The sequence below is a fragment of the Nycticebus coucang genome, chromosome 14 (assembly GCF_027406575.1).
Source record: "Nycticebus coucang isolate mNycCou1 chromosome 14, mNycCou1.pri, whole genome shotgun sequence".
In the NCBI taxonomy this organism is placed as follows: Eukaryota; Metazoa; Chordata; class Mammalia; order Primates; family Lorisidae; genus Nycticebus; species Nycticebus coucang.
Window position 1 is genome coordinate 61,503,706 of NC_069793.1, and position 26,228 is coordinate 61,529,933.

General features: G+C 38.1%; 3 protein-coding genes across 3 annotated transcripts; all 3 read right to left on the reverse strand.

The window, feature by feature from the left end:
• Window positions 1-1,393: 1,393 nt before the first annotated feature.
• LOC128564623 (olfactory receptor 51I2-like) lies at window positions 1,394-2,332 on the reverse strand. Its single transcript, XM_053560110.1, has one exon. The coding sequence runs from the start codon at window positions 2,330-2,332 to the stop codon at window positions 1,394-1,396; it is 939 nt and encodes a 312-aa protein (XP_053416085.1).
• Window positions 2,333-13,921: 11,589 nt separating this feature from the next.
• On the reverse strand, window positions 13,922-14,869 carry LOC128564448 (olfactory receptor 51L1-like). Its single transcript, XM_053559924.1, has one exon. It carries the CDS (start codon window positions 14,867-14,869, stop codon window positions 13,922-13,924), a length of 948 nt encoding a protein of 315 aa, XP_053415899.1.
• Window positions 14,870-24,273: 9,404 nt separating this feature from the next.
• On the reverse strand, window positions 24,274-25,317 carry LOC128565760 (olfactory receptor 51M1). Its single transcript, XM_053562471.1, has one exon. The coding sequence runs from the start codon at window positions 25,299-25,301 to the stop codon at window positions 24,309-24,311; it is 993 nt and encodes a 330-aa protein (XP_053418446.1). The 5' UTR covers window positions 25,302-25,317; the 3' UTR covers window positions 24,274-24,308.
• Between the last annotated feature and the right edge of the window lie 911 nt (window positions 25,318-26,228).

Sequence of the window (26,228 nt, forward strand, 5' to 3'; positions counted from 1 at the left end):
GTCTTACTATAATTAAAACGTACTTGACTATGCATTTTTTTAGAAAGTGGGGTACACAGATAGTGTGCCTGATTACAGCTGTAATGTGTGAAAAGAGATACACAGTAAAGCAGCAAAAAATGTGGGTACCCCACTTCCCCGAAAATAAGACACCCTCCAAAAATAAGACCTACTCACAGGAAAGATAAGACATCCCCTGAAAATAAGACCTAGCACATCTTTGGGAGCACACCTTAAAATAAGACACTGTCTTATTTTCGGGGAAACGGGGTAGAATGCATAATGAGATGGGGGTGAAGAGACAGCATAGTCTTCATGGCCACCAAGGCTACTATGAGAGAGAGCATGACACTTACTAATCCAGACCTCTCCATAGCCATGCATTTATGGATATCTGGTACATATGATAGAGTATTTCTAGTATATATACAGATATAGTGTGTATGTTATATACAGAGGATGACAAAAATGTATACACACTTTAAGAAAGAAAAAATTGTATTAAAATTAGATGCCTCAATATATATCGATAACAAAAGATGAATACAAGTCACATTCAGCACCTTCTGTAATTGAGGAAGTTAAATGCACCCGAGTATTACAAATTGATTACAGTCTTTTCCTTTTCTAAAATGTAAATATAATTATTTTTTAATACATAATATTGGTGTTAATATAAAATTTTCAACAGCAAAACAAGTATTGAATAAATTTTTTGAAAATTTTTAAATAATATGGGTAAAGTGAGAATTTCTTTTGCTTCTTTCTTCACCATCACAGAATCTTCCTAAAGAGCCACTACTGTTTTTAATTTAGTGTGTTTTTGCACATTAAACAAATTGGTTTTTATGTGCCTAAATGTTTTTATATTTAGTATTAAGATTTATTTAAATGTATATACAATTTGTACAGATAATTGACTAATTTGCTATTTCTTGCTTAAGCTCTGGACACCTATCAATCTGTGTCTTACCTTGTGTTATTGTTTGTTTGTTTATTCCTACAGAATATTCCATAGTATGGATAAATCTTAGTTCACTGAACTACTTACCTGTCTATGATCAGTCACTTTTTACAAAAACTCCGTTTTAAGCATTGCTAAAGTGAAAATTCTTATTCACGTCACTATGCCTATTAACAAACACCACAATATTTAATCTAGAACAGTGGTAAAGACTGGAATTTCTGCAGTGAAAAGAATGTATACAAAAATATTATATTAAATTGGATTGCAACCTATACTGTATGAAAATGTGTGTTCCTTACGCGCTAATCCACACCTGGCATTTTCACACTTTCCGACTTTGGTCTGAGTACTCCCTCTCTCTCCAGCCAGCCTTTGGTGATGAAACTGACCAGTTTGAGGGACACTATATCGTTTTCCCTAGGGTCATTAATATTTTCTCTGAAGAAAGAGTTGGATCAATGCCTGGCGAATCTGCGTGGTCTTCACACTGTAGATGATGGGATTGAGCACAGGTGGCACCAGAAGATAGACATTGGCCAGGAGGAGGCGGACAGCAGGTGCTGCGTCCTTCATGAAGCGGTGTACCAGCGCCACGCTGATCATGGGCACGTAGTAAACGAGGACCGCACAGATGTGAGACATACATGTGTTGAGGGCCTTCCTCCTCCCCTCGCCAGAGGCAATGCCCAGCACCGTGTAGAGAATCAGCACATAGGAGACCACGATGAGCAGGGAGTCCAACCCGAAAGTGGAAGTGACGATGCAGAGCCCCAGAATGCTGTTAGGGCGAGTGTCCCTGCAGGGCAACTGGATCAGATCTGAGTGCAGACAGTAGGAGTGGGAGAGGGTGTTACGGCCACAGAAAGGCAAGCGCTGCAGGAGAAAGGGCAGTGGCAGCATGAGCATCACGCTCTTCAGCCCAAGTGCGGCCCCTGTACCAGCAATGCGGGGCAGCGTCAGGATGGCAGTGTACTGGAGTGGATTGTAGATGGCTACAAAGCGGTCCACTGACATGGCCAGCAGAACTCCTGACTCCATGATGGAAAATGAACGTATGGAGAACATCTGCAAAAGGCAGGCTTCAAAATAGATCTTCTTGGCACCAAAAAGGAAGATGCCCAGCACAGTGGGCAGTGTAGAGGCAGAGACACCAAGCTCTGCAAAGGCCAGCATAGCAAGGAACAGGTACATCGGCTGGTGCAGAGAAGTGTTTTTCTTGATCACAGCCAGGATGAGGCTGTTGCCCATGAAGGCCACAAGATACGTGAAGCAAAATGGAAAGATAAGCCAGGGGTAGAGTGCTTCCAGACCAGGAAGACCAGTCAGAAAAAAATATTTTGGGGTGAATTGACTGTTGTTGAACATTTTCTTGTGTCTGGAGTCTGAGGATCTTGGCCTAGGCATGTACCTAGAATTTAACCTGGGGTAAGACATGTAAAAGTTGATAGATTATAGATTGAGAAGGATGTGCAAATTCTCTGCCTTGTATTACTTACCAACTCGTTTCCTTCCTCCACTTCTATATACCAGTTTAATTTGGTCTTTAATACAATATAAAAATGTGGAGTTATGACTTAAAGATCGATATCTAGGACAAGATAATAATAATATTCATTATTCATATTTCAAACTAATCCCCACAGTGTATATAAATGATATGATTTTAGAGTTTCTCATTTCTGTCTTCTTTTTTTTTTTTTTTTTTTTTTTTTTTTTTTTTTGTAGAGACAGAGTCTCACTTTATGGCCCTTGGTAGAGTGCCGTGGCCTCACTCAGCTCACAGCAACCTCCAACTCCTGGGCTTAAGCCATTCTCTTGCCTCAGCCTCCCGAGTAGCTGGGACTACAGGCGCCCGCCACAACGCCCGGCTAGAGTTTCTCATTTCTGTAGCAAGAAATGGTATTGAATAGTTTGAAGAAGACATGATTGGAAAGACATCAATATACGGAAGGCTGTTATCTATCGGACATTCTAAACATTTCTGATAAAGCACCTTGAATGTTCACTGGCTAATGGGGACGGAGATAAGAGTAACATTCCTCAAAGTTAGTATAGAATTGCCCAGGAGATAGTCTCTAAATGCCCATCCTGCCACTCCAATGTCTAAGACTGCTCTTCACTGGGGGAAAGAAATATCTGGCTTTACCAGGATTAAACATCTCTAAAATAGGTTCAATTCTCCATGTTCATATCACAATCTCTTGCAATCAGCACTTGTTTTTTATACATAGGAGGGAGAAAAAAGTAGAAAAGAGTCTATGTTACAAAGGTTAATGGAAAGAAGTATTTTGCCCACTGGCGTTTCTGTTAAAGGAAAGACGAAACACCTGTTCTGCCTGTTGAAAAATTCCTCTGCCATTGCCTGTTCACATACTGGAGCAGGCTTAGTGAATATTTACTTGTGTGTATGAGATGGTAGGAAGGGGTGTGAAGTCTTCAAACTGTGTTTCTGAAACTGCAGAGATGATAGCATTTTTAATAAATTATGATCCCTAAATTTTGATTAATAATGTCGCTTTGATGGCAGAAGGGCTGATGCCTTCTGAAACCCTGCCTGGGAGGGCAAACTGCTTGTCCTTACATTATCCAAGAGAAGTACATCTGTCAAGGAGAGGGGAACAGACTTCCCTCCACCTGCCAAGGTGTATCTGTGAGGAGACCCCCCACAATAAAAATATCTGTGTTAGAAAGAGAATTAGAAAAGCAAATAATCTCATTAAGTAAAGAAAAGGGATTTGACTCACTGCTGGAAATAATTAAAAAGGCATTACTGAAGGAAATGTATTGGAGCTGAGGAAGCTGGAGGTACTGAACAGTGGGAGAGAGTTGAATCCTTAGTCATGACTTTAACCTCTCTTTTCTACTTTCTAGAGAGCTAATCTTTTTTTTTGAATTTTTTTTTTCAGGTTAATTGATGGCAAAAATAATTAGGTTACACTGTTTGCATTCATTAGGTAAAGTTAGTGGGCTAATCTTAAATTTGACTCTTTAAATCTGTAGCATGTGCTGAATCTTATCTATAATAAAAATTAAGGGAGTGAATATAATGCTGTGTACAAAAAAATTATAAACTGTGCCATAATCATCAGTTACAAGAAAGTAATATTGGTCGTTAAATCTTCAGGATAGACCAGTGACTTCTCAATGAGATAGCAACTTTTGTGATGACGTAAGGGAGTTCTAGCCTGACATCCACTCTGACAGAGTCGAGTCTTGTCTATTTTCTAATTAATATTAGGAAGAATATACTCCCTCGCAACTCTAATCTCCTGTACCCCAATTCAGTATATTAGCAGCCTAAGTAATTTACTGCCTGTTTATACTTTTGATATTTTGATATATTTTCAGAAATTTCCTTTGATTGATTACAATGCACAGGTTATTTTTATGTGTATACCTTATTTATCAGTTCCAGATTGCAGTCTTTAATTTTGAGATTTCAGAGCAGTGTGTTAAAGAGGTAAGACTGTAGATTAGTGCATCATATTGGCTCAGTCACTTTCTTTCTGGTTCATCACTTCTCTGGAAAGCAGGTATACTTATAATATCTAGACCTATATGTTTGCTTGAAGCTTAAATGAGTCAACATATATAGAGCAGTTAACAGACAACATACTTTCAATAAATACAATTACTGTTGGTAGAAATAATGATACTAATGATATCAAGAATATAAGTCACACATTTAATTTTCATGCAAGCATTTTTTTCCCCTTAGTTTAGGCCCTTTTCTCTCTATACTTGCAGATAATACTCAATTTTTGAAATTAAGAAATTTTTTAGTTGTTTAAAATGATCTAGATTGAACATTTCAATTTTATGTCTTTAATGCAGCCTTATTATACTAAGATCATCAATGATCTAGAATGTCTCTAAGATATAATTTAACCCCTCTTCCTGAAGGCGAGACATTTGTTTTAATGTATATTAAAAGTTCCGCTATTTTCCATGAGCTCTTCTGAGCATGAATTAATAACAAAAACATCTGCATGAAAAACTAGTAACTATGTATAACTGTCTTCTTACTCCTCAGTGTCATCTGCCATGGAAAAGGAAGCAGATAAGTATTTGAGAGACTGTATGCCTGCCCATGACAGGGGTTATGGAGAATAGTCTGGAAATCAGCCCAAACTTAGGTTTGTCATCTTTCTTGCATGTTTGCTGTTACGTTGTTTTTAAGGACATCAGTAAAAAATGAATAAGGCTTGTATAAAACATCAATTGTACCTTACAAAGGTATATAATTATTATGTACTTATTGTATACTTTAAAAAATTTAAAAAGTGAGTAAAATTGATTTTAAAATACATATCTCCTGGAACTTCAAGATGGTCTGGTTGATGGGAAGCTAGTGGCGTCTGAACAAGGTCCATTAATTTGAATTAAGAAGAAGAACTGTGATTCTTGTTCTCCTATGCCACTGTTTAAGATGAAAGAAAAATTCTATCACATACATATATCCTCTCTGAATCACATATTTCTCTTCTTTTCTTTTTTTTTTTTTAAGACAGAGTCTCACTTTCTTACCCCTGGTGGAGGTCTGCAGTGTCATAGCTCACAGCAACCTCAAATTCTTGGGCTCAAAAGATCCTCTTGCCTCCGGGTCCTGAGTAGCTGGGACTATAGGCACCAGCCACAATGGCCTACTAGTTTTTTTTTTTTTTTTTGCAGTGTTTGGCCGACTGCAGTGTTTGCAGTGTTTGTTGGGTTTGAACCCACCACCTCCAGCATATGGGGCTGGCGCCCTACTCCTCTGAGCCACAGGTGCCACCCATGCCCTGCTAGTTTTAGAGACAGGGTCTCTCTCTTGCTCAGGCAATCAACCTACCTCAGCCTCCAGAGCGTCAATGATTACAGGTGTGAGCCCCTGCACCCAGCAAACCTATATATTTCTTAATACCTAGGAAACTTCACTGAGGAGATTTAACACCTTGGCTTAACTCCTGTATAAATCCTGACATAGGATTATTTTTCTTTTCCTTTTCTTTTTTGGATATTACCATTTGTATTTATTTGTTTATTTCTCTAGTTACTTTTTTGGGTGGTGGGGGTGGGTGGGTTGCTATATAATTTGCTTTTCTATGTTTTCCTTTTCTCTCCTTTTCTGGTCTTTTCTATAACTTTCTTTACCACTCTGGCATTTAGTGCAACCTTCTTCCTTGCTTTAGAAGATCCAACTCAGATGTCAACTCTTTTGTGATGTCTTCTTTCCTCACTCCTGCATTCCATCACTATAGCAGCTTCCCACAGTATGTGGTTCTCTACATTGCAACTTTGCTTTGTTTTGTTTTGTTCTGAGCCAGAGTTCCATTCTGTTGCCCAAGCTTGAGTGCCATGGCATCAACCTCATTCACAGAAACCTCAAACTCTTGGGATCTAGAGATCCTTCTGCCTCAACCTTCAAAGTAGCTGAGACTCCAAGCACCTGCCACAATGCCCAGCTAAATTTGCTACTTTTAGTAGAGACAGTCTCACTCTTGCTCAGAGTGGTCTAGAACTCCTGGAGCTCAAAGGATCCTCCCACTTCGGCCTACCAGAGTGCTAGGATTACAGGCATGCGCCACTGCATCAGGCCTACAACTTAGTTATTAATCTGACTTTCTCCTAGTGGTTTGCAAGCCTCTTCCAGAGAAAACCTAGAAACAATATTTTCACCACATCACCGGGCTAAATATAGGGGAAGGAAAAAGAAGAAGGAGGGCTTCAGGAAGGAAAGTGAACACTAACACAGGGATACTAGTCTAAACGGTGAGTTTGGTGAAAGTAAGACTTTATTTTTATCAAATAAGGGCCTCTTTGAGGAAAGAAAAATAATTTAATTTATTTTTACTTCATCATACGTGAAGAGCTGTTATTGTACAGAGTCAAAGAGCAATGTTAATAGGTGAGGTGTTCAGGTAGAGGGGGAAATATAAGGAGAGGTTAAAGCCTGTTATTTGGTATGGAAGAGGGGATGAAGAGAAGGGAATAAAATGTATTGATTTAGTATGATGTACCAGGCACTACACAAGAGTGCTTTGCATAGGTCATCATTGTAGATACTATATGCTATCTTGTTCCTCAAAAATCCTCCAAAGGACCTAATCACACCCATTTTACAATGTGAACGAGTGAGGAGTAAGACACTGGCATTTTAAATGCCTTGCCAAAGTCACAGAGCTCTATGGAAAAAGATGAAGTTCAAATTTGGAGGGAAAGAAAGTCTGAACAAGAGCAAGCAATGATAGAAGATGGGGGAAGGGGAGTGACACTGAGGGGAGGTGCAGCTGAGAGAGAAATGAGGGAGGAGTGACAAGTATTGGTGATGTGGAGCAGGTCTTCAAAGTTACATTGCTGGCTGCGTGGGATGTAAGGGACAATGCCTATTGCTATGGGAGCCTGAGAAGAGGAAGATAAACAACCCTAAAGAAAGAAGATAGGTTTAAAAACAGAATCTCGTATCGTATTGGAAAACAAAGTGAATGTGGGGACAAAATGGAGGCTTTCCTTTCCCAGTTTTCCTAAATTAAGAGCAAAGAGCTGGATAAGACAGACAAGTGTTCTTCTGCCACCATGAGACTTTCTGCCCCACAAAAGTGTGCATCCTCAAAGGAGAAGGAGTATTTTAAAACACAAGCAAAGGGAAAATAAAATGTGTCCTAGAAATGAGCTGCATCTCAGAACAAAAACCTCAGGCAGGTTCAGCTCACCAGAACAGATTTTCCAGCCTCTTGATGCCCTGTAGCCTGGGCTTCTAGGGTGACCCCTTCTCTATGAAAGTCCACATGCTCTTCAGTGTAGCTGGGCTCAGGCCTTGTCCTCAGCTTGCTAGCTGGAAGCAGAAGAGGGAGCTGACAGGTTTTTGGATTTATTATGATGTCATAACCAGTCCTTCATCTCTAGTTTTGCTGGTCAATCTCCTGGGAAACTCAGGCAAAACAACCTTAGAAGAATGTGCTACTTCTGGGACTACAGGAATAATTAGGCCAAGAACAAAGGTGCTCTCTGGGGAATCGTAAAGCAAATTCTGAGAAAATATAGAGTTTTCTGTGTGTGTGTTTCTGTGTATATGTCATAGGTTGTGTATTTGTCTGTGTGAGATGATTTTATGTACATATACAAGTGTGTATGTTCATGTAAATGTACACGTGAACCCATGTGTATACATGTGTGTGAATGCAAGTATGTGCATAATCATCCATGATTCTTTATGTTGAATTTCATTTGCAAGTTCATGTGAATCTATGAGCATGTGTATCTTCCCACCTACACATGTACCAAATGAATGTGTGTGCATTTATGCCTTTTCCTGTATATTCATGCATTATATTACTCTAAACACACATATTTGTATAATATATATGTAAATATCTTTACATATCCTTCTTAAACACTCTATTTGTCTCCTATTCATTTTAATAATTTACCCTTTATTGGTTAGGGCCATTCTTGTGTCCTGTGGATGTAGGGAGAAATTATCTTATGCTGAAAATGTTACAGTGTGAAGTTCTGTGAATTTGTAAATTTTGCTAATAGTCTATTTTTCTTATGCTAGTGACTCATGGACATGGCTCAGTTATATCACCACATTCAGATTTGGCATCCCCTAGATGTCAGGTTCTCTCTGTGATTCTGATTTAGGCTTTTATCTCTCTGCCTGCATTTTCTTTGTTGTATGGGTTTCCCAGGAAGCAGGATCCTGGCTCATCGTGCTGTTCTAACTCAGAACGCGGGTCAGGCTGTCCTCTGCATTGACTTTTCCTGAATCACCCATGGCACTTGATGTACCTGAGTTTGCTATTTTCCTTCTCTAATTTCATTTTTTAGTTGTAAACATATGAATGGTCTCTGAACCCTCTTCTCTGAAATAGAGATAATTTTATTTTCATTGTAGGGCAGCAAAAGAACATTTAATGATAAAACTTAGTTGTAAATCCTAAGAAAACAGTAGGTACTCAGAATGTTATTGATACTTCATCACAAGTGGAATCCCATTCCCACAGTTATCTTTACAATTAGCCCTGGCCTTCTCTAGCTCTCTTCTTCCTCTGGCCCTTGGCCTTGAGACCTACCACTGACACTTTGTTTTGGACCAGGCACTGACTCTGCTAGTGGCCCCACAGCCATCAACCTGAGACGTAGTCCTAAACACACTCTTCATAAATGCTCACCTCTCCAGCTTCCCCTGAGGCAGCGCCCCCTGTGTCTAGATCTGGGAGTTTTCCAGGCCAGAGTTGCATTTTCAGCTGCTCCATTGCTCTTATGTTTTGAATTTTTATCAAATAATGATAAAGCTAGCCATAAAAACACAACAGGGCTCGCAATCATGTTATACTTCAAAGGCTGATGAGTGGGATTCCTGACCCAGTCCAATTTCCAAGGGAAATGCCCACGTGTTCTTCCAACATTAACAATCTGAATTTCTTTAGGGGACTCATTCTATCCATTGGCTTTACAAACTTGGTGTCATTTATAATTCCTTGTTTCTTAAATATAGAGAAGGTTATGGGTAAGCAACCACACTGGAATGAGAAAATCACTTGGCAAAATTACGTGAATACTCATCACATGATCTTCTAATAACATTTAGAGATAAGGTTTCCTGTTTCTCTGCCACAACTACCTGAACTTGTACCCTGAGAAGAATTTGATTCTATTTTCCCTGAAACTAAATGTGATTAAATGATCTCTGCTTCATAGCAACTTGTAAAGTGCAGAGCACTTATTAGGTTCCAGCTGTAGATCAAAGTTCTATTCTGGGTCCACCCTTCTACTTTATATAAACATAAAAATTTTTGAAACTGAGAATTAGAAGCTGCGTTTTGTAAAGGGAAATCAGGAGAGGATAAATGTGTCTTGGATGAAAGACCCAATTAGGAGAGGAAGCAAACACATTTCATAATAGCAAGTTATTTTAATATATTTTGTTTCTCTGGCTGCTTTCCAATCATCACAAGGGGCCTCGATGAGGGAACCATGGTAGTTTCTTGAGACTTGACAGTGTTTATTTATGTAAATTATAGAAGTTCTTAGAAATATTTGCAACTGCCATTAAGTTATCATGTGCTTTAAAGGCATTTTCTTCTTTAATTCTCACTATATTTAGCATTCTGTCTTAAATGTCTGAATGGGAGGCATAGTCTTAGAGAAGAAAAGCAAATTAAAAATCATCTAACCCACTCTCACAGTAGACAAAATCATAAACTATTAGTTTATTGACATTGCATTAATTGTACTTTGACATTAAAAATTATACCAGTTCACACTATTGAATTATGCTGTTCTTGGCTCACATCACATCAATTCATTTTTGATGTTTTTCTCAGTGTGGCTTAAACACATTCATGCTTTTTGCATGTCTTATAATTCTTTTGTTGTAAGTTGGACATTTTAAATACTACGTTGTGGTACTTCTGAATTTTATTTTATTTTTCTGGAGTGCAGCTATTATTTATTTATGTATTTTAAATAACTTGTCTGAACTTAAAATTTAGAAAGTTTGTCTTCTTTGTGATGGAGATGGCTATTGATCTCTCTGCTTAGATTTTTTAAATTCTTACATTTACTGTCAGTATATTTTTCTAAGATGTCATCCTTGTGTCTGCATATTTCAGTGATGATCAATGTACGTTGGCATAGTTGCGCTCAAACACTTTGACTTAGTAAGGCTTCAGTACTTTGCCAGTGGTTCTGTGTGTGGGTTGGAGATTGCATTCAGAGATCAGCTAGTTTTCAAATCTGCTTTGACTTTTATTTTTGTTCAGCCTCTTTGATTCTTCCTTGTACATGCTTATCATTTCCCAGGCAATCATGGAGGTGTGGAAAGTAGCCTTTACTGGACTCGGTCAGTCCTTGGGGCTCTCTGCCACATCTGCCTTGTTTGCTGCTTGCCTAAACCTGGAACACAATTTCAAACTACCAAATTTATGAGTTTTCCTGTTAATTTATCAGTATTGTCAATTTTGTTATTTTTAACAGAGAATGATGCTTCATCTATTACCTTCCACCCTAAATCATATTTGCTCTCTCAGACAATAAGAAGTCCAAGTCCCATCTAGTAAAACTGCAGTTCTTTGCAACCACACTTGGGGTGGGAACACGGAAGCAGCTCTAGGCAGGAATGTCACAGATTCTCACTGATCTTACTAAAAGTTTAACATGAATATATTCCCCTTAAGTTTGTTGTTTGATTTTGGCCAATGTTTGATCCTTGAAATACTTTTGTTCAATTTTATTATTTATGTATTTGTGGGAAAATTTACAGAATTCTTTATGCTGCAACTATTATATTTAGGTAGTAATATTAATCTAATATAAATAGTTTGAAATTAAACTATGGTATTTTTAATTTTTCTTCATTGAAAGCATGACAAATGTTCTTATTATTTTTAATTTTTAATTATTATGGGCAAATGTATATGTTTATAGGGCACACACAAGGTGTTATTTTGATAAAGGCATACGATATGTATTAATCAAATCAGGGTAATGGGGGCATATATCACTTCAAGTATTTTTCATTTCTTTGTTTTAGAAACATTTCGATTCCATTCTCTTAGTTCTTTTAAAGTATGCCCTAATAGGGGTGGCATCTGCGGCTCAAAGGAGTAGGGCACCAGCCCCATATACCAGAGGTGGTGGGTTCAAACCTGGCCCTGGCCAAAAACTGCAAAAATAAATAAATAAATAAATAAATAAAAATAGAAATAAAATAAAGCATGCCCTAACTTATCATTGATCATATACACTTTGTCATGCTATCAAATATTATTTATTCTATTTAAATATCTATATTTTTGCCCTTATTAACCATTCCCATTTTGTGTCTCTTACCCACTACCCTTCTCAGCCACTGGTAACCATCATTGTATTTACAGTCTCCATGAGATTAATTGGTTGAATGTTTAGCCCCCACATATGAGTGAGAACATGTGAGATTTGTCTTTCAGTGCTTGGCTTATTCACATAACAAACTATCTTCTAGTTCTATCTGTGCTGTTACAAATGGCAAGAGTTTATTCTTTTTATGGCTATATAATATTCCTCAGTACAAGGAAATCCAGGGCACTGATGTCAGCAATATTTTTTTGGATATGACCCCAAATTCCCAGACAACAAAACCAAAAATAAATGAATGGGATTGCATAAGATGAAAAACCTTCAGCACAGGAAAGGAAACAATCAGAAAAGTGAATAGGCAACCTATGTAATAAGAAAAAAAAATGTAAACATGTTCGATAAGGGGCTGATATGTAATACATAGTAGGGCCTCAAACAACTCAATAGCAAGAAAGCAAATAACCCGATTTGAGAAAAGGGCAAGGGCCTGAATAGATATTTCTCAAAAGAAGACATCCAAATGGCCAACATGGGTATGCAAAGATGTCCAATAGCCATAGTCATCAAGGAAATGAAAATTAAAACCACATAGTGACACCACCTCACTCCTGATAGAATGGATGTAGTCAACAAGGAAAAATATAACAAAGTTGACAAGGTTGTAAAGAGAAAAGAGCCCTACTACACTGTTGGTGAGAATGTGAATTACTACAACCATTATGGAAAGTAAATTCAAAGCTTCCTCAAAAATTAAAAATAAAATGGCCATAGGATCCAGCCATCCCACTACTGGGTATATATCCCTCTAAAACAAAACATTATGTCAAAAATATCTGGACTCTCATGTATATTGCAGCACTATTCACAGTAGTCAAGATATGCAGCGAACCTAAGTGATGATCAGTAGAGAAAAGGATAAACAAAATGTAGTAAACAAACACAAAGGAACATGAGTCAACCATAAAAGAGTAGGAAATTCTGTTCTGTGACAACATGCATGAACCTGAATGATACTCATGAGTAAAATAAGCTAAGCACAAAGAGACAAATACTGAATGATCTCACTCATATATAGAAGCTAAAAAAGTTGATCTCATACAGTTAGAGAGTAGAATGGGCTGGAGTGGTTGGGATTGGAGTATATTGGGGTATCTTGGTCAAAGGATATATAATTTCTGTTAAAGAAACAAGCTTAATATATATATTTTAAAACATAGTTAAGAATATATTGTTACTATATAGTAGGTAATATATTGTATTCTTCAAAAACAGTGAAATATTATATATAAAGTCTTCTCATTAAAAAAATAACTATGCCAAGTAATGCATATGTTAATTAGCTAGATTTTGTCACTCCACAATGTATATATACTTCAAAACACAGAAAATATATTTACATTTCTGTCAATTTAAAAATAAATAAGTCCAGGTATTGTGGCGTAAGCCTCTAATTCTAGCCCTTTGGGAGGTTGAGTCAGTAAGATTGTTCAAGGCCAGGGATTTGAGACCAGCCTGAGCAATGTAGGGAGACACCATCGCAAGCAAAAACAGAAAAATTAACTGACATTGTAGCATGTCCCAGTAGTCCCAGCTACTAGAGAGGCTGAGGCAAGATCATTACTTGCATCCAGGAGATCAAGGTTGCAATGATCTATAATCACATGACTGCACTCAATCCTGGGTAAAAGATTGAAACCCTGAATCTAAAAGATAAATAAATAATTCATAAACACATATTTTATTGTGAAGAATGGTGGTAAAGCCATTAGGTAATCCAGAGAATATTAAGTGATAATTTTACCTTCCATGTTATAAGAGTATATTATCACTAATGTTATTATTATAGAATTACAATTCTAATTAACATGCAGAACAAAAAATATAAAAATTACTTTGAACTTGGGAAGATTTATATAAAAAGCAATTATTATTTTTATGTAAGAAAATAGTAGTGACTGCATATTTATAAATACATATAGATACTAATAAACATCAACTTTAACATTATAGTCAGTGCATGCTATACAATTGATCACAGAAAAATAAGTAAACAAAATCATTTTGTGGCAAGAAGCCTCTAAAAAGATGTTTCAACTCATTTCTTGTTTTGCATTTCTATGATCTGTCCCCAGCGTCTCACTTTATCTTCCCCAGTGAAACCACCTTGAGAATGGCCCTGCGGATCTGCTGGGTCTTGATGCTGTAGATAACTGGATTCATCAGGGGCGGGAAGAGCACAGAGACAGTGCCCATGAGGATGTGCACCAGGGGCGAGGTGTGGCTGCCGAATCTGTGCACAATGGACAGGCCTAGCACAGGCACATAGAAGCAGAGCACAGCCAGGATGTGGGAGATACAGGTGTTGAGGGCCTTGAGCCGCTCTCCTGCAGAGGCGATGGCGAGCACGGTGTGGAGGATGATGGTGTAGGAGAGCAGGATAAAAAGGACATCTGAGCCCATGGCCAGCATGATGATGCACAGCCCATAGAGCCTGTTGAAACGTGTGTCAGAGCAGGCCAGGCGGATCATGTCCTGGTGAAGACAGTAAGCGTGCGAGAGAGCCCCAGGATGGCAGTAGTCAAATTTCAATAGGTGCAGTGAGGGCGTAGCAGTGATGGCGGCGCTCCGCATGCCCAGGACAGCCCCAGCCAAGGCCACACGAGGACCCGTGAGCACAGATGCATAGCGCAGTGGGAATCGGATGGCCACCAAGCGGTCCACAGCCATTGCAAACAGCACTGCGGACTCCATGAAAGAGAAGGAGTGGAGGAAGTGCTGCTGCAGAACACAGGGCACCAGGTGCACTGTCCGGGCATCAAACCACAGCACGCCCAGCACGGAAGGCAGCGTGGACATGCACAAGCCCAAGTCCGTCACAGCCAGGATGGCCAGGAAGTAGTACATGGGCTGGTGGAGGGAAGGGTCAGTTCTCACCAGATGCAAGATAGTGACATTACCCACAAGGGCCACAAAGTATCCTACAGAAATGGGCAGTGAGATCCACCCGTGAGCCCACTCTAGCCCTGGGAAGCCGGTCAGCAGGAATGTAGAGAAGCTCAAATTGGCAATTGGTTGTGTGGGCATCCTCCATGTGAAGAGGCCTGGTCAGCCTGGGAAGGTGACAGACAATGTGTTGGAGGTTAATAGGCCTGCAAGCAGGAGGCTTCTCAAGCAAGGCTTACTGTCCTTGATCTCAGCATCTGATATAAAACTGGTTTTTGCATTCTCATTAATTTATTTTACTTATTTTGGTTAATGCTACTTCGTTATCAAAGAATGGGTATAAGTTTTAATAGATATGCTATGTGCTCAGAATTTAGGACACAGCTGGAATGTAATAAATAATAAATATATTTGTTAATATTCCTAAAACCCCCAAACCAATTTCCTTGTAATTTTCCCCTATTGTTCCTACTCTTTATTCCATTATACAACATTAAATTCTATCTCCTCTCTGCTATCTTTATGTCTTGGCAGACAGGGCCAGTTTCCTTTGAAGAATTTGGGTGCTCCTGAGAGGCCTTGGGAGGTAGGAGTGATAGTGAGACACCGAGGAAAGAGGACACAGAGGAATAGACCACAGAGTATACTGAGTGACAGAAAGTATAGGGCTGAGAGAGGGTGGACCATGTGCGTGTGTGTGTGTGTGTGTGAGAGAGAGAGAGAGAGAGAGAGAGAGAGAGGAGAGAGAGAGAGAGAGAAAGCTGGGATGCAAAGGAGTGGATGATATGGTTGGATACCAAGAGGCCCACAGGGAAGAGCATGCACAGCAGAGGAGGGCCAGGCATCAAGGAGCCTTAAGGGCTTAGCACCTCAAGGAGGCCAAGGACTCCCTCACAGCTTGCTGTCCAGCCTTCTCATCTCATATCTGTAATATAGTGAGGACTCTATGTAGTATAGTCATCCCAGAGTATCCACCAGGGTTGGTTCAAGACCCCCACAAATGCTCAGTCCCTTAATCCACCCTCTAGACACAGACTGTCCTAACTTATTGCCGAGGCCCTCCAGGTGCACTTGCCTCAGGCAGCAGAGTGTGGTGGCTCTAAGATCAGATCTGCATTACAATCTGTTAACTCTATAATTGTGGAAATTATTGGATTAATCTCAGTTTTCTCAGCTGAAAAACTGAGACAATTATACTGTGTTTGCAGGTTGGAGAGCCATTTATATGGTGCAGTTAGAACCTATCTTCAATAGATGCACGTTACTATTTGTGCTTTCCAATGTTACCTTTTTTTTAAACCTCTCCAGAATATTTATCTACCATATGCCAGATATAGCTCTTCCCTTCAAGTCTACAGTAAATTCTAAGAAGGGAGAAAGTCAGTAAGTGATCTATCAGTACTGAGGAAGAAACCCAGGATTGGGAGGCTTGAGCTCATGACTGGGTTTTTGGACAAGCAGCCACATGGATTTGGTAAACTTACTGACCCTCTTTGTACCTTAGCTTCTTTCCGTGATGGGAGATTTTCACATGGACCCTGCCTCCGATCCAGAGAAACTACTGGGTTTCATGGGGCCTTGGAAGGAGGTGTTCAGAAGTATCAGGAGCTCTAATCAATTAGGGTAGAGTTGTTGAGATGTGATTCCTTCCCTGTCATGACCTTGTATTAATCCACTACAAAGCACAGCCCAATTAATAAGTCCATGTCTCTCTTATCAACCTAAAAGATTGGGGAAGACATCACAAAACAGTAGCCCTAACCATAAATTGGCCATGTTCCCAAAAGCTACCCTATCACCAAACCGGCTTACAGTCCTGCCCTGTAAGAGATTTAGACAGATCACTGTGTTGGCTCCCTCTTTTCACAAACCAAAGGTTTTTCAACAACTTACTGGTGTCTTTTTGTCTGGGTTTTTCCCTCTCCTGTGTCAGCCGGATGAGATGCCACTCTACATTGGCTACTCTGGCCATAATGAAGCCTTCTGTCTCTCTCCCTTGGGTCTTGAGCTCTCAGAGGAATCTCCAAGATGGATGCAGACCTGACAAACACTAAGGAGTGATTAGCATCCTTCTAGAATGTAGTCTTTGGGTATCCCAGTTACCTCCATAGAAACTTAGTTACCCCTGGGGACTACTGGGAGATATTTCATTGAGTCTGACTGTCTTTCAGTCTCTTCTTACCTAACAGTTGCCATCTTTTTAAGAGCACTTACTGTTGACACTCAGGCCTCCTTTCCATTTTCCTCTGCTTTTCCAGACAAAATTCCCTTTGCAATGCTCCTTTTAAGAGTTATTAATTCTTATTCATTCAGCAAATATGTTGAGATCTGTAGCTTAGGGGCAGACATTTCGACGGCAAGATTAATAAGACACAAAACTTTGAGAAACTCATTGTTTTCTGCAGGAGGTTAATGCGAGAAAAACTAAGTCTCACTGAGAGAGCAAAAACAGGCTTCCCAAGAGATATGAGTATTTAGCAGGTCTTCTTTACTACTGGCTGCTCCCTCTGACTTTTACAGCCTAGATACAGAAGGAAATGTACAAAGGCTCAGAGTTGTTAACAAGGCAAGACATTGTAAAATTATGGGAATGCCAATCACCTAAAAAATATGTGTTTTACCAACACACTTCAATATAGCTTCAAAGGCTTACAGATCTCTGAGGCGAGTTAACTTGTAACGTTAACTTGTAAAGTAACTACGAGTTACTTGTAAAGAGTACTGCATGCAGGAGCATAGCCAGTGCTGGGGAATGGTCCAGACCATTCATAGCTAGGTATTGCAATTAGTAGGAATAATGCAGCTTTGCTGGATTTTACTTTCTTGTGTGTATTTGTTTTTTATTTGAATCAGGATAGCACAGTTAAAAACAAACACTACCATTAGAACAACACAAATCCTGGTGTAATATTAAGATGTCGCTAAATTATATTATGCACTCTTTTGCCTCTCAGGCTCAGTTTACTTATCTGTACAATGGATCATCTAATAGTACCCATCTCATAAGGTTACTGTTAATATAATATGAATTACAGTATAGGAGTTAAGCCTCTAGAAAAATACCCAGGGCATAGTATGTTTTTTAAAAACAGTTATGATTTAATTAAAAAAAAAATAAATAAATAAAATAAAAATTAAAAAAAATAGTTATTATATGAGAAATTTCTGTACCTTCTGTTCATTTTTACTATGAAATCTATTCTTAAAATAGTCAGTTAAAAAGTAGTTATTACTATAATTTTATGTCACTGTTTTCTCTTGGTGTCTCTTTTTTATACTAAATTGAAAAAATAATATCATCTAGGAAAGGAAACATTAAAGTTCACGAGAAACTAAATGATTAGGCTTCCTTCAATAAAAGCATGGCATGCCCTGAAATGATTGGCTATGTTTGGACAGGAGGTCCAGCTCCCCCAAAATAGTTTATGAAAATCAGACAAAGCTGATATTGAGTCTCAATTCTGACATATATTAGAAATGTAACTAAGGATATGTTCTTTCCTCTGGGAACTTCAGTTTCTTAATTCTAAAACATTGAAAATGTTAATATATACTTAACTTACATATTTAGTGAGAGGATTAAATAAAATAAGAAAAATAAAAAGTGCTCAGAACTCTTTATCATGTAATGTGCACTTAATAAATATTAGTATTTATCATTATCATGATCACTAGATCCATTATCATCATAGATATAAACAACAGTTATACTCTGTAAAATATTTATTAAGTTATAAAATTCAAACACGTTCTTTGGAAAATTTGGATAATGCAAAAGATGGGGAAATGCATATACAAAATAAGATTATAAATAACAACTTATTATCTATGAATATGTACTATATATATACATTATATATATAAATATATATATATTTTAGAGACAGAGTCTCATGTTATTGTACTCAGTAGAGTGCTGTGGCATCACAGCTCACAGCAACCTCCAACTCCTGGGCTTAGGTGATTCTCTTGCTTCAGCCTCCCAAGTAGCTGGGACTACAGGCACCCATCACAATGCCTGGCTATTTTTTTTTGTTGCAGTTTGGCTGGGGCTAGGTTCGAACCTGCCACCCTCGGTATTTGGGGCTCATCCTACCCACCGAGCCACAGGTGCCACCCATACTATATGTTTTTAAACTCTCTTACATAGAGAATTTTCTCCACATAATATTTTATTTAAGATTTTGTTGAACATAGTTACCTAAACATTTATATATTATTTAAATTGTCAATTAATATTTATTAAATGAATATGGCTTGATTTATGTGATATTTTCATCCCAGACATTTTGTATGCCTATAGTTTTTTCATTATGAGCAATCATGAGATTAACATAATATTCATTTATGAATTAATTCAGCACATATTTATTGATCATCGATCTAGGGGCTGGATACAGATTTTTTATCAGACAGGAAAAAATTATTGTCTCAGGAAGCTTACATCCGAAATCTTTATTTTTAATTTATTTTTATTTTATTATGGCAGATTTCTAGAAGTGGTATCTCTAAAACACAGAATATGAATCTTTTCAAATCTATGCCAATGTCTGAAAATGCCTCTTTTACTTACTTGTCAGCACAGATCTTGATTTTTAATTATTTTGTTTATTGTTCATCTATTAGCAAAAATGCTAATTTACATTTTAAATTTCAGATAGAAGTTTTCAAGTATATTATATCTAGATGTATTTCCTAATTTTGAAAAAAATAAAACTTAGATTGCATATTTCACTTCTGATAGAGACCCCAAGTAGATCTCCATGGGCTGTAGTAATCTATAATGGCCACTAGGTAATAAGCCATTATTCCACATCCTCACCTACATTTGGTATTATCAGAATTTGTTTTCATTTTTTCTAATTTATTGGTGAAATATGGCATCTGTGTATCATTTGTTTCATATTTTCCTAATTTTTTTCATGAAAATGAATGCATGTTTATTGTACATGTTTCAATATACGTTTATGTATTGAAAATGAATGCATGTCTGTTGCAACTTTGGACCAATAGTGGAGAACATTAGTTCTCTACTTTGGTGCATTACTTATTCCTATCTTTCCTCAATTTCTTATTGAATTCTCCTTTGTTTTCCTGACTTATGGAGGCTCTTTTTTTTTCTTTTTTTGCAGTTTTTTGGCCAGGGCTGGGTTTGAATCCACCACCTCTGGTATATGGGGCCGGTGCCCTACTCCTTTGAGCCATTACATTAGAAATGTAAATAAGGATATGTTCTTTCCTCTGGGAACTTCAGTTTCTTAATTCTAAAACACTGAAAATGTTAATATCTACTTAATTTACATATATAATGAGAGGATTAAATAAGATAATAAAAACAAAAAGTGCTCAGAATTCATCAAGTAATGTGCGCTTAATAAATATTAGTATTTATTAACTAACATTTATTAACTAACATGTATTAAGGCGCCGCCCTATGGAGGCCCTTTTAAATCCTGGACATTTAACCTTAGTTGCTTATATAAGTTCCAGATATCACTTTATAGTCGGTAGTAAATATGGTCTTTTTCCTTTTGGTAACTTCCATTTTACTGTATTTAAATCATCTATCTATCTATCTATCTATCATCTATCCATCAATTTATCTATACACGTACTTATTTTTGTCTTTATTTGAATGTTTTTATGCATACTGAAAGGTAGGGATCAAATTTTATTTTCCATATTTATAAAAAAAGTTGGTGAATAATCCAACATTTCCCAATTGTGTTCAATGTTACTTCTAAGAGGTAAAATTATACTTGTTGGTCTGTGTCTGGACTTCCTACTCTTTTTTGCATATATGTTTGCTCTATGGACAAACACTACACCATTCAAACTATTATGGCATTACAGAAAAATCTCTGTTTTTGTTAGGATGTATCTCTAATTCACTGCCTAATTCCAAATCGTTTTGACAATCCTGGTCTCTTTGCTTTACCATCTGCATTTTGGAATCACCTATCAATTTCTACAGTATGATCAGTTGAAATTTTGATTAGAAATGAATAGATTCTTAGATTAATTTTAGAATAATTTATATATTTAAAAGAAGAAATCTTACTCATTAAGAATGTATTTCTTCTCTCCCCACGTATTCATGTTTCTGTTTTTTGTTTCGTCCATTTCTTTTTTTTTTTCAACACTTGAAGAAGGTAACATTTTATTGTGTTGGAGTGAGCAGCTTCTTTAACAATGCTGAAGTCTCAGCCTATAGATGCACATGTAGTCTAACCATGGCATTCATTCAAAGGCAACAGCAAGTAAGATTTTGAAATATTTTTTTCAAGTTTAATGGCCTATTCATTGTCTTCAATAATTGTTTTCCAGAGAAGTTTTTAACCTGAGTTTTATTGTATCCTGACTATGTGAAGGAATATGAGACCTAGAATGGATAAATAGGCCCTGTATATTTGATATGAGTACAATATTGACCTCTACTTTTTCCAGCAGCATGGTAGAGCAGACTCTTTTGTTTTGTCTTTTGAGATAGTCTTTCTCTGTCTTCCAGGCTGCAGTGCAGTGGCACAACCATAGCTCACTGCAACCTCCAACTTGTGGGTTTAAGTGATTCTCCCATCTAAGCCTTCTGCGTAACTGAGACTACAGTCATGCACCACCGTGCCCAGCTAAGTTTTAGATTTTTTCTTTCTTTCTTTTTTTTTTTTGTAAAGACAAGATCTCTCCATGTTATCCAGATTGAATCTTTATGTTCAACAATGTTGAACATAATGTTCAACAATGTTGTCAAAAAAGCTTTGAGCATCCTTTGTTAGATTTATTCTTAGGTGCTTATATAGATTTTATTCATTTTTCAATTATCTTATAGGAGTTTCCTTAGTAATAGAAATAATCTTATGATCGCACATGTGGAAGATGAAAGAACTTGTGTCCTCAAGCTTCAAGAAATACAAAGGCCAAAAGCAACTAGATCCTAAAAGGTCAGAAACTAAGACAACAGGAACCAAATATGACTTCAAAAGCCCAGTTATGTTACAGTGGTATCTGATGCTTCTAACCCACCAGGTATTTTATTTGTGGCAGTTGGGTCTCTCTTTGTTGACTGAGAACCGAGGTGAGTTGACCTAAAACTATAAGAGCTCCAGACCTGTGGAATATACTGTTTTTACTCTCCCTCTTATCCACCACTAAGTATGCTATGGATACATAAGTCAGTGTTTAGCACCACTGACACCTTTTGCAGCAACCATCCTCCTCTCATTTTGATCAGACACACAGGAAAACATTCAAAATTTGAATCAGAAATGGGTCAAATAAACATCTATCATCCATGTAAAAGAATTCCTAAGGGAATTCTCACAGATTATACATTGGTTATAAAAAAGGTGAAGTGATGGCAGAGGAAAGAAGGAGGAGGCATAGGTTAGAATACAGAGATAAGAAAACTGCCTTATGTTGGGGCAGGGATTCCACTATTTAGGGCTCAGTAGCCTCTATATTGCTATATCCCTGGAAAAAAAGAGAGAGAATTGACTTGATTAAATAGACTCTGCAAGTTTTCTTTTGGACCCTGCTCAGACAGGAGGAGTCATGGTTTATATACTAGTTTTCCTAAGCCTCAGAACTATGAAGCGAAACCCTGAAGAAGTACCTCTGGTCATGGTAATTTTAACCTGTGGCAGAGGGGATAGGAGGACCCAGATGGCCTGACCGAAGGAGAACTAGGACAATGATGGAGAATACCATTTTGATGGATCCCATCAGAAAGGAGTCTTCTTGGGTTTCTTAAATGTGAAGAAGCAGTAGCTTCCCTAGATGAGGGAAGAACTTCTTTTTCATAGCTCTGACTCCTACTTTATGAATTTTTTATATCCATAAATTAATTTAATGTTTATTTATTGCATTATATTTATATAGATTTACTGGTGAACAAGACGTACATAATTTCTCCAAGGATCTTGTTAAGTCATCTATGCTAATGGACAAACATGTACACACACTCACAAACAGTACATTATGACATGACAGATGTTACAACAGGAAATTCAGGATGGAAGCAAACAGATGGATCATCTGCTGCTCTGCTATTGAAAAAGGGCCTTCTGCCATTCAATCCTGTAATCCCCCTACTGGGCATATACCCAGAAGATCAAAAATCACACCATAACAAAGATATTTGTATCAGAATATTTATTGCAGCCCTATTCATAATTGCTAAGTCATGGAAAAAGCCAAAGTGCCCATCGATCCACGAATGGATTAATAAATTGTGGTATATGTACACCATGGAATATTATGCAGCCTTAAAGAAAGATGGAGACTTTACCTCTTTCATGTTTACATGGATGGAGCTGGAACATATTCTTCTTAGTAAAGTATCTCAAGAATGGAAGAAAAAGTACCCAATGTACTCACCCTTATTATGAAACTAATGTAGGACCTTCCACATGAAAGCTATAACCCAGTTACAACCTAAGAATAGGGAGAAAGGGGAAAGGGGGGGGAGGGAGGGGGAAGGAGGGGGATTAATGGGATTACACCTGCCATGCATCTTACAAGGGTATATGTGAATCCTAGTAAATGTGGAATATAAAGGTCTTAGCAAAATAACTAAGAAAATGCTACAAAAGCTATGTTAACTAATGTGATGAAAATGTGTCAAACGATCTATGAACCAAGTGTATGGTGCCCCACAATCATACTAATGTACACAGCTATGGTTTAATAAAAAAAAAAAAAAAGAAAGAAAAAGGGCCATGTTCGTGGCCCTTCAAAGCTGAGTCTCCAACACAGATGGAATTTAGTCAATGGCAGAGAAGTCCTGTCAAGTTTAAGTTCACACCCTCCTGAGCAATGAGATTATTTCTTAGACTTCTTTCTGGTGTGTCCTTGGTACTCTTTTGTCATGTTACACACTGGTATGCAAGGTATTCTAACTAACGCACCCAGAAGTAAACAGTGATTCAGCTCAATGTTGAACTTGAGGTTATAGAACTTGATTCTATGAGAAAGGTAAATCAGAGGTAAGAAGAGTTAGAGATGAGGTTCATGGCTTCTGCCTGAGGAACACGGTGAAAGGAATATAACATCAGAAAGAGTCAGAGAGTTCTGCCTGAATCAGGTCTTGGGAAAAAGTACATGAGTTCTGATGTTTCTGATGTGATGCAGGGGTCCAGAAGGTACTGTTTAGCCAAAAGGGGAGAAAAACTTTGGTCAGGCAGAAAAGATGGAATCAGTCCCAAGGAGCCACGGAAGGAGTGAGGTGAGTTAGAGCAGATGACATTTCATGTGGTCTCTGCTAGGTTCTGTTCTGGGTGTTCTGCTATTTATTGTTCCTTTTTAGTTTCAGTATTTATAGGTTGAATAATAACCATCAGTAAAGTCTTCCTCTGGGCAGCTTTTGCTACTACTGAAAATGCCAGTTCTCAGGTACAGGAGGAGGCATTATGATATGGGCAAGAAAAGATCTATCTTTTTAAGCCATAGCTTAATAAATACATTTGCCTATACTTTATGTAAGACAAGGGCAAAATCTTTGGGAACATGGGGAGTTACAGTGGGTAGTCAATGCTATAAATTTTCAATCTAATTGGGGGCCCCCTTATGGGCTCTCGGTGGCAATTTAGCTCCATGACTCAGCTTTGGCTTTTTTAAGAACTAGGAGCTTGATGATAGCTCGGCGTATTTCTTTGGTCTTAATACTGTATATGATTGGGTTAAGCATGGGTGGCACAAAAAGGTAGATGTTGGCCATAAGAAGGTGCACGGCACGTGGAGCATGCTTCCCAAAGCGGTGCACCAGAGACAGCCCCACCATGGGCACAAAGAATATCAGCACAGCACAGAGATGAGAAGTACATGTTTGGAAGGCTCTGAGCTGCTCCTCTTGGGAAGCCAGGCCTGCCACTGTGTGCAGGATGAAGCCATACGACAGTGCAATAAGCACCAGGTCCAGCATCACAGTGAACACTACCACTGCCAGCCCATACAGGTTGTTGAAGGTGGTGTCTGTGCAGGCCAGGTGTATCACTTCCTGGTGCAGACAAAATGAGTGGGAGAGGACTGGAGGTCTGCAGTAAGGAAAAGTCTTCAGGAGGAGGACAATAGGGATAAGGGCCACAGGTCCTCGGAGGATGACAATCAGGCCTGCCCAGACCACTCGCTGGCCGGTGATAATGCCCAAGTACCTTAGGGGGTGGCAGATGGCTACAAAGCGGTCAAAGGACATGATGAGCAGCACTGATGACTCCATGAAGGAAAATGAATGGATGCAGAACATCTGGATCTGGCAGGCTTCAAAGTAGATGCTGCGGGAGTCGAACCAAAAGATCCCCATGGTGGTTGGCAAGGTGGACAATGACAATCCCAGGTCAGCAAGGGCCAGCAAGGACAGTAGACAGTACATGGGTGTGTGCAGGTGACGGTTGGTCTTAATGATTATCAGAATTAAACAATTTCCTGAGATGGCCACTATGTACATAAAGGAAAAGGGGATGAAAATCCAGTGTTCAATGGCTTCCAATCCAGGAAAGCCAGTGAGGTAGAACATGGGGCTAAACTGAGTAATGTTCAGTGGAACCATGAGTTGAGGACTGAGCAAATATTGGGCTGACATTCCTCAGGGATTGAGCTAAAAAGAAATGGATATTTTTTGTTACCAATTCTTCAGCTGCACTAACATTCACAGTAACATAGGCAGCATCGTGATGTCATCACCTTTGATATCATCTACGCCACTGTTCCCTACTTCACCACCCTCACTACCTTCTTGAAAGTTTCTTAGATAACCTTACCCTCACCAATTTTCTGCTTTATTTGTATTACTTTTAGTTATACTTTATTTCTATTACTTGTTTTCTTTCTTGCTGTATTTTTATCACTCATCCCTTGAATATAGTTTTTCCCATTCTTGGCAATTCCGTGGCCATACTTTGTTATCTCTCACCTGGCAATGCCATTCACTCCTGTGATTTCACTTGCCATCCATACTTGTATATTGACAGCTCCAGAACAACCTCTTCTTTTTTGATTTCCAAACTTGTATATCTATTAATACATAGAGCATCTGCACTTTAAGGTTTCATAGTTACCTCAAAGCCATGTAAAAAAGGGAACTTATTGCCTCTTTCCAAAAACCCTTCTTGTTTATTTGTGTTAGTTATCTCAGTAGCCTAAGTAAAAAAATTAAGTTTTATGTTAGATTCCTCCATATCACACCTTTTCCCAGTATCTAATAATTCAGTCAACAAATCCTGGGATTTTCATTTCGTGGGATTGCAATAAACATATTTACTCACTATCATCTTCATCAACGTTAACCTGATTCAGATTGTGATTATCTCTTGCTGGATTATTCCAACTGCAACTAGTTTGCACTACTAGTTGATTATTTCAGTTGATTACTCTGAATCAAAGCAAAAGATATATTTCTAAAGCCAAATTTGACATGAAATACAAAAGGTTTAAAATGACATTCAAGGCCATGCCTTATTTTATCTATGCTTATGTCCTCTATTCTAATCTATCCTTCATAAGCATGGCA

Excerpts from the sequence above, each read along its gene's own strand:
- LOC128565760 (XM_053562471.1), bottom strand. The coding sequence starts at position 25,301 with ATGTCAGCCCAATATTTGCTCAGTCCTCAACTCATGGTTCCACTGAAC.
- LOC128564623 (XM_053560110.1), bottom strand. The coding sequence starts at position 2,332 with ATGTTCAACAACAGTCAATTCACCCCAAAATATTTTTTTCTGACTGGT.
- LOC128564448 (XM_053559924.1), bottom strand. The coding sequence starts at position 14,869 with ATGCCCACACAACCAATTGCCAATTTGAGCTTCTCTACATTCCTGCTG.